The sequence below is a fragment of the Siphateles boraxobius genome, unplaced genomic scaffold, assembly GCF_051911475.1.
Source record: "Siphateles boraxobius isolate OS27281-9 unplaced genomic scaffold, OSU_SipBor_1 75, whole genome shotgun sequence".
NCBI classification, from domain to species: Eukaryota; Metazoa; Chordata; class Actinopteri; order Cypriniformes; family Leuciscidae; genus Siphateles; species Siphateles boraxobius.
Window position 1 is genome coordinate 2,043,309 of NW_027509203.1, and position 9,192 is coordinate 2,052,500.

Below are 9,192 nucleotides of genomic sequence, written 5' to 3' on the forward strand. Positions count from 1 at the left end.
AGTCTCCTCCTGTGCTGTGAGAGAAGACCAGATCACAATGCAGAGGATTGCAGCGGGTTTCTACTATTGAGATGCGGTCACATCTTTTCTCTTCCTAACGGGCACGTATCGCCTTCATGATCTCACTGTTGTCTGGATGAATTGGGCGCAATCCATCAAGCACTTCATCGGCCCGGTCACGAGTTCCTTAATGGAATGAGATCTACTAACTCTACTAAAGCATACCTTTGCATATATAACCAGGAAACATGCTAAGTTCTAACATACTCGTTTCTCTGAAAAACACTTCTACAGCCGGTTATTTTACTCTGAAATGTGCGTTTCCAGGCTGGAATGTTTGTTATTGTTTTGGTGTGTGTGATACTGCACGCTGCCAGTTTGCCAATTTAATTGTCCATTGTGCTCGTTCCTGTATCGCGTCTCAAACTGGCGACCCGTGTGAGCGTCGAGTCTGAGGAGGCGGGGCGGGAGAAACCACCATCTCTGATATTTTGATTTGGACTGCAGTTCCTATCTCGACCACTAGCTGTCATTCTTACAGACTGCACCTTTAAATCTGAAACCCAACCTGAATGATGACAACACAGAATAACGTGCAATCACTAGACTAGTGATTATCAAATCCTGTTACAGTTTGTTTTACAGACTTTGTGTTTAAGTCTTCCACGTTTTTTTTTTTTCCACAAAACCTTTGCTCTCTATAAAACACGTCAGTTTGGGTTGAAATTCTTTGAAGTTCAAGTATTAGTATAATAAACACTAAATTAATACCAACATATGAAATTAAATTAAGGATATGCATCAGAAAAAATAGGAATGTTGGACAACAAATAACAGGAATTAACAGCTTGACAGTAAATTGTTTTTGCAGTATTGTCTTATATTAATGTCCGTTAAAGCAAGACTATGTGTCCAAAAGTGGCAATATGGGATAACAGACAGCAATGCATCATGTTCTATATCATCATCATGTTTGCAGTGTGATCCAGGGGATTTGAATGTACAATATATATATATTTCAGACCTAGTGGAGTAATAGTAACTAATAATAGTAAATGTGTAAAGTTGCACAAAAAAACAGTAGGCTAAAAAAAAACTATAATGGTTGGATTCCACAACTAATAACATAAAACAGCCAGGCCTACAAGACAATACATTTACTCATAAAGTTTACTGATGACTTAATTTTGCGTTCTTTTTATTCCACTTTGACTTCTCTCTCGTTGTCATTCTGTCTGTTTCTGTGTATCTCTGCTGTTGTCCAGTTGGCATTTTCACTCCAAAATGGCGGCCGCACTTCCATACCGCAGCGCCACCTAGTGGCTGTTCCACAAAAGCATTAGCGTTTCAGCCTGTACTAATACCTGAATTAATAATTACTTTACTATGAACTAATGATGAGTTACGTGTACTAATTGTTGTGTCTTTACCCCAACATAGTATATTAGAATAAAGGATTCAACTCGGAGGTAAAATGAACGTGCCTTTACTTAGCTTCATCGGTAAACAATGACACAGTATCAATGCATCAGCGGATAACCTATAGGTAAACTCAGTAGCTAGGGGAGTGGTTCCGCTGAAGTAAATAGATCCACTTTATATACTACACTCCTCCCCTTTTAGATTAATGCTACATAACTAAGTAACATACAACATTGCCAATGCATTAAACACAATTTGTTATTCAGTTGACAAATATTGAAACCCCTTTTTTTTTTTTTTTTTTTTTTTTTCATAAGTCTCATAAGTGAACTCATAAATCCAATCTTTTCGGTGGTGCCCTGAGTCGTTCAGGGTTACGCCTGTGCACTTGCGGAGTGCTCACTGCAGGGGGCACTTCCTCTGTAACTGTGGGTGTCACTGTACTGTGATCAGAGTTGGTTCCAGGATCAGGTGGACGTCCTGGTTGCTCCGGTGTCTTTGGTTGAGCATTCAACAGCTGATCCACATGACGTCTCCAGGTCTGCTCGCCAGTGTCCACCTCGTACATCAGAGGGCCGCTCCTAGTGACAATCTTCCCAGGCGTCCACTTGTCCCCTCGGTAGTCACGTGCCAGTACCTGCTGTCCCACATCGAAGCTCCTTGGTTGTTCACTTGAAAAGCCACTGAACTGTTTGTTCTGCACTTCTCTCCTCAGGTTTGGGTTCAGAAGGTCAATGCGAGATCTCAGCTGTCTGTTCATAAACAGCATTGCAGGTGTCTGATTAGTTGTTGCATGGACAGAATTGCGGTACACCAGGAGGAAATTGTCAATTTTGTATTGAAGTGAGATGTCTTCTTTTGTCATTGCTTTTATGGACTTTTTGAATGTTTGTACGAACCGTTCTGCTAATCCGTTTGTTGCTGGATGGTGAGGTGCTGACTTGAAATGCTTGATACCATTCTTTTTCATGAAATCTTGAAACTCTTCAGAAGTATACTGTGGACCATTGTGACTCACAATTTGCTCAGGCAGGCCATTCCTGGCGAAGATGGTTCTCAGAACAGAAACAGTCTTTTCTGATGTTGTTGATTTCATTGGGACTACTTCTGGCCATTTTGAGTGAGCGTCCACAGCTATGAGAAACATAGAGTTCATGAAAGGGCCAGCAAAATCAATGTGCACTCTCTGCCAGGGTGCAGACGGCCATTCCCATGGATGTAGGGGAGCCTGTGACGGTGCGTTTTGAAATCTCTGGCATCCTGGGCAGGTTTTGGTGATGTCCTCGATTTGTTTATCTATCCCTGGCCACCATACTTAACTACGGGCCAGACTTTTCATCTTCACCGTGCCCACGTGACCCTCATGTAGACTGTCCAACACTCTGGTGCGAAGCCTGGAGGGCACTACCACACGTGATCCACACATCAGGGTTCCCTGGCAGACTGACAGCTGATCACGTCTTGCTGAAAACTCAGGAAAACACGGATTCCCATGGGCAGGCCAACCTTGTACTGTGATGTCATACACCTTGGAAAGTGTTGGGTCATTCCGCGTTTCTTTTCGTATCATGGCATTTGTAACTGGCAACTGGTCTACCAGTGTTGTGTGGAACATTTCAGCCGGGTCACTCTTTGATGGAATTTCTTTCACAGATGTTGACAGTGGGAGGCGTGACAAACCATCAGCATTACAGTGTTGTTTAGTACTCTTGAACTCGATGTCATATGAGCGTGCTACTAAGAACAGGGCCCATCGCTGCAGTCGCGCGGCTGACATCACTGGGACTCCTTTTCGTGGATTGAATATTGATACTAGGGGCTGATGATCAGTTACTAAGGTAAACCTTCAGCCATAGAGGTAATGGTGGAACTTTTTGATACCCCATACTAGGCTAAGGGCCTCCCTGTCTATCTGTGCATAATTGCGTTCGGCACTTGAAAGGGACCTTGAAGCGAATGCGATTGGGCGTTCCAGTCCATTATCCATTGTGTGCGATAGGACTGCACCAATGCCGTACGGGGACGCGTCACATGCTAGACGGATGGGTCTGGATGGATCATAGTGGGTCAGTAGTTCGTCAGATGTTATTAGTCTTTTTGTTTCTGTGAATGCCTTTTCACATTTTCTTGACCAATGCCATTCCACTCCTGTCTGTAGTAGTGCATTTAGTGGATACAGCACTGAGGCAAGGTTTGGTAGAAACTTGTGGTAATAGTTGACAAGACCCAAGTACGATTTGAGTTATGACACATTTTCAGGTTTAGGTGCTTTCAACACTGCCTCAATCTTCTCTTGTGACTTATGCAAGCCGTGCTTGTCAATGACATGCCCGCAGTATGAGATTTCACTTTTGAAAAACTCACATTTCTCACTCTTTGCCCGTAGGCCATACTCATTTAGCCTGGTGAGTACTTTGCTCAGGTTTTGGAAGTGATTGTCATCATCTTTTCCTGTTATGATAATATCGTCCAGGTAGCATTGTGTTCCAGGGATGTCCTGGAGCACCTGGTCCATGGCTCTTTGCCAAATGGCTGGGGCGGACGCAACACCAAACACAAGTCGGTTGTATTGGTAAAGTCCCTTATGCGTGTTGATGGTTAGGAACTTTTTGCTTGACTCCTCCACTTCCATCTGGAGATAGGCCTGTGACAAGTCGATCTTTGAAAACTTCTCCCCACCAGCCAATGCTGAGAAGATGTCTTCGATTCGTGGAAGGGGGTACTGCACCGTGCGCAGCACCGGGTTGATGCTCACTTTGAAGTCCCCACATATGCGCACTTCACTTTTCCCTTTCTTCATCAGGGGAACAATGGGCGTAGCCCAGTCACTCCAGTCAACTTTTGAGAGAATGCCGGATGCCTCCAAGTTCTGCAGTTCGGCGTCTATCTTGGGACGTAGTGCATACGGCACCGGGCGCGCCTTGTGGAATCTCGGGTTGGCATCTTTGTCGTTCAATTTTTGCTTTCAGGTGTTTAAGTTTACCAATGCCTTTCTCAAACACGTGTGCATTAGCCTCCAACAACTGTGGCAGTCTCTGGTCAAGCCTGCAGGTGGAGCTCTTGAGGCCTGTTGAGATATTCAGGGCTTTTATTGCATGCCAGTCAAGCTGAATTTTCCTCAGCCATTCACGCCCCAGTAGTCCTGGGCCTGTGGTTTTCAGGACATAGAGCTCTAACTTGTGTGTTTGGTCACCATAGACCACGTCCACGTTAAGCTTCCCTTTTGGTGACACTTTTTCACCTGTATACGTTTTTAACATCACTGACGTTTTTTTTAGTCTTAAGTGGGAGAACAGCCTGTCATAGTCGGTCTCAGAGATCACTGATAAAGCTGAACCTGTGTCCAGTTCCATTTTGAGTTTCACTCCAGACACTGTTGTTGTGACCCATATTATTTTTCTGTCTTCTTCAGTTATGCTATGCAGCTCTAAGCATGACAGGTCATCTTCCTCACTGCTGTTTGTGTTGTCTGAATGTTCTGTTACTTTGTGCATTTCATTTGCTTTGGTCTTTGATTTGGGTTTAAAACCTTTGTTCTTTCCAGATTTTTACTTTTGGGCATTGGTTTGGTCTGATTTGCATGCTCTTTCTATGTGGCCTTGTTTGTGGCATTTCCTACATGTCTTTTCTTTGAACCAGCAGTCGTTTGCACTGTGAGATGATTTACCACACCTGTAGCATTTTTGCTTTTTGCCATTCAAGGACATTTGATGCACTTCGTCTTCTAAGCTTTTCTTCTGTAGCTCTGATGCACCCTTAGCTGCTGTTTCCATTGAGATAGCTAGTTCGAGTGCTTTCTTCAAATCTAGCTCTTTTTCGGACAGTAGCCTTTTCTGTGTGCTTGTACAGTGAATGCCACATACTAAACGATCTCTCAAGGCATCGCCAAGTCCTTCTTTAAAGTCACAATGCTGCGAGAGTCTGCGCAGTTCGGCCATATACTCGGATATGCTTTCATCCTTTGTTTGATTCCTCTTATGGAATCGGAATCTTTCCGCTATCACTAGTGGTGCGGGATTTAAGTGCTTCTGTAACGTGTCAACAATGTCTTTATATGACTTGCTCGACGGTTTAGCAGGGCTCAGGAGATTACGTAGCAGACTGTAAGTTTTAGCTCCCATTAGACTGAGGAGGACGGAACTTTTTTTTGCATCCTCGATATCATTGGCAGCGCAGTATAACTCCACTCGCTCTATGTATGATTCCCAGTCTTCACTTGAACTATCAAACTCCTCTATTTTTCCAACGTGAGCCATTTCGGACATGAAATCCAGATCTTATCCGTTTATCCTTTCACTGTGTGCTATACACTGTTACTCACGGATCCTTTGCTAGGTTTCGTTTCCTCTCCTTTCTCCTTCCCTCCGGTTTAACTTTTCATTTCGTGCAGTTGTTTAGGGTCCGGTTTACTCGTCGCCAATTGTTGTGTCTTTACCCCAACATAGTATATTAGAATAAAGGATTCAACTCGGAGGTAAAATGAACATGCCTTTACTTAGCTTCATCGGTAAACAATGACACAGTATCAATGCATCAGCGGATAACCTATAGGTAAACTCAGTAGCTAGGGGAGTGGTTCCGCTGAAGTAAATAGATCCACTTTATATACTACACTAATGAGGAACTAACCTTAACTACGACATGAGTCATATGAATTCCTGCATGAATATACTATCTTAACCACACATTAGTACATGCTTGTTAATTAATGCATTAATTAACATTTCAGAGTAAACTAAATCAAACATGCTCTAGATCAGAAGAAAGATGTACTAAAAGGGCACAATGTAAAATTGTTCATAAATTTGACACCAGCAACTGTCACAAACATCAGTAAATGACACTAGATGTCTTGCAATGTTTACATTTAATCTTACTCATTGAACACACAATGCATTCATCATTAAAAACAATTTAATCTCATTCTGTTTTAAGTGATTGCACTGCTGCCATCAAGAGTGTAATACCTACACTAACATATTCATTAACAGATGCAATTTGCTAAATTAAAATCAGTGTTAGCACAGATGATGGTTATTTATGTGCTTATTTTATGGATTGGTTTACTGTCTTTATATCATAATGCAGTTGGATGTCAGTCAGTTAGGGTTCTCTTCTTTTGGGTCACAAAATCTGTCCATTTTCTAGAGGAAGTTTGATTTAGTTTACCCCGAAATGTTAATTAATGCATTAATTAACAAGCATGTACTAATGTGTGGTTAAGATGGTATATTCATGCAGGAATTCATATGACTCATGTCGTAGTTAAGGTTAGTTCCTCATTAGTACACGTAACTCATCATTAGTTCATAGTAAAGTAATTATTAATTCAGGTATTAGTACATGATTATTCATGTACTATTATTGTAAAGTGTTACCCTGTACTCTTTGGTTAGGATGAGGGCTGCATTGATGGCCTAACATATTTTATAAGCAAATGATGTACAACCCAACAGATGAGTAAGAGTTTTATTATAATTATAGACAAAAACAAATCCATCTGCCTCAGTCACGTGACTTTTTACGATCATCTGCCATATTTGTGACCATCAGCGGGGCAAAATAATGGCAGTCAGTACAGAAACATGTGAACAGAGATGCCTTACATTACAGATCTCAAGCTAGCACAGATCTGACCAAATATAACATTCACAAACAATTATGCATATTTAATCCACAATCCATGAATTGACACTATGAGATGAATTGCTGATTAAACATGTAAATGTCTGTGAAAGTTATATTTGGTCATGTCTGGCTTGAGATCTGTCAAAAATTATTTCTGAATCCTGATATGGATCAAATCCAGGGATAAAACATTTTTCCCTTTGCATCTCTGTTCACATTTACAAATTTACAATTCATGAACTATTAAAAAACATATTTTTCAGGTTCCGCAAAGGGAGCAAAGTTACAAGCAAATCTGTAAATAAATATTCTTTTTTTTTTTCACATACTCAAAATCAGAGAGGATTGTGGGTAAAAGTATTGAATGAATGTAGGGAATGATGTCGTTCACACAGAATTCGGACACCACTGCAAAATGGCCGACACCCGATATAGTGCACTATATAGTGGATAGGGAGCGGTTTCGGACACAGCTAGGGATTAAATAATCAGGAGAATTAACAAGGTGATTGACAGAACAGGTGAACATGATGAATAATTAGACAGTAGGAAAACTAGGGCAGAATCTGAAATCGCCCCCTATACCCTCAAATAGGGCGTTATTTGAAGCGACAGCCATTTATAGTGGCGTCCGAAACCATAGTGGACGTTATTGAGTGCACTCATTCTATCCCACAATGCAACGCAGTGGCGAGTGTACAACCGATGTACGCTCGGCTGTCCGAATTCTCTCCTTCAAGTGAACAGTGTTAGTGGACTAGCGTAAGGAATAGTGAATGAGGGTTTAGGGGGCGATTTCAGATTCAGCTTGGGTCACAGGGAGAACCAAGAAGAGAGACACAGCATACATGTTACACATAGGCTATAATTATGTTGCAAAAAATTAAGAAACACACATTGACTGAAATAACCAGTGGCCTATACCATGAAGCCGGTTTAGGTGGCTAGCCTGCTATGTTTCAGTTTAGTTTGCGTCAACGCTGGGTTTTAGGGACCATGAAAGTGGTTTGGGTTTTAGCAGTGTTCATCGCCATAGTAACTTACGCTCCACGGTTAACCTGGTCCGGGTCAGGTGATGTTCCAGGTCAGAGGTTGCAAACTGAACTTGGACCAATCAGCTGTGAGCAAAGTGTCACATGACTGATGCGATAAAGTCACTCCTCCTGTTTCTACTCCAAATTAAAGGTCACTACATAGCAAATGATTTTTAAAGACAAAATCGTCTGGCTTTTACTAATGCTTATTTAGAATAATAAATTTGCATGATTTAGATATTATTTATGTAATTGTTATACCCTTAATCAATCACACATGTACAATTTTAGTTCATCAATTATTATTGCGCAGTTTAAATGAATAAATATATAAAGGTAATATAAATAGGCTTTAGCATCAATAGATGAAGCTATAAATTGACTACACGTGAGCTTAAATGTTCAATTATCTCTATTCCTTTATTAACTGTATAAAATAACTTCACAACTTTTACTTGCACTGATATACAGTAGCGAGACTTTTTCTTCTAGTTGTCCTCTTTCATAGACAGCTGTTTCTTCTTGCTGTGTAAATTTGTTTAAATTCTTACTATTTTAATACTTTTATTTAATAAGTGAATTGCGCTGCTTCTCTCGTGAGAAATTAATCTCAGTTTCACTCTTTCTCAGCGTGTGATTGGCTGTTCGCTGCTGATGTCACACTTAAACTCCTGAACTCAGGATCAAAGCCTGGGTCGAGAGAGAAAGTTGATGATCATCATCATAGTATCAACAAAGCCTGGTTGGATTGGTTTGGTTTTGTCAACTCTAAACTAATCCTGTAACCCTGAGTTTGTTCAACTACCATCATGGTACAGGGCTCAGGTAAATGTCAGTTATCCTGAAAACATTAATGCTAAAACTGTCTCTAATCGTCTAATTGTGTGAAGTGAATATAAATGAAAACTTGATGTTTATTGATCTGAGAGTTGCTGTAGTGCTGGATATCAGTCATGTGATCATCACGGCCCAATCACAGCCACCGTACTGATACTCAGATCAACAGCACTCTTACTCATGTGAGATGATTAAATATTGGAAACATGATGAAAGCAGAAGATCCAGATCTACAGGAGTGACGCTTACTGACTATTGACCGATAAGATCT

The 9,192-nt window shown here is 41.1% G+C and overlaps 1 protein-coding gene across 2 annotated transcripts in view; it reads right to left on the reverse strand.

The window, feature by feature from the left end:
* Window positions 1–6,877: 6,877 nt before the first annotated feature.
* The window catches only part of LOC143724544 (nuclear factor 7, ovary-like), a 19,448-nt gene continuing 17,133 nt past the window's right edge, over window positions 6,878–9,192 (reverse strand). The window contains exons 6-7 of one of the 2 annotated variants that reach the window (XR_013197402.1): window positions 7,877–9,192; window positions 6,878–7,629 (exon numbers count right to left, since the gene is read on the reverse strand). The exon at window positions 7,877–9,192 is cut by the window's right edge and continues 471 nt beyond it. Coding sequence is in view for 1 of the 2 variants with exons in the window: in XM_077217685.1 (XP_077073800.1) it covers window positions 9,167–9,192 (26 nt within the window). In the remaining variant the exon portion in view is untranslated. The other variant, XM_077217685.1, reaches the window with a different exon arrangement.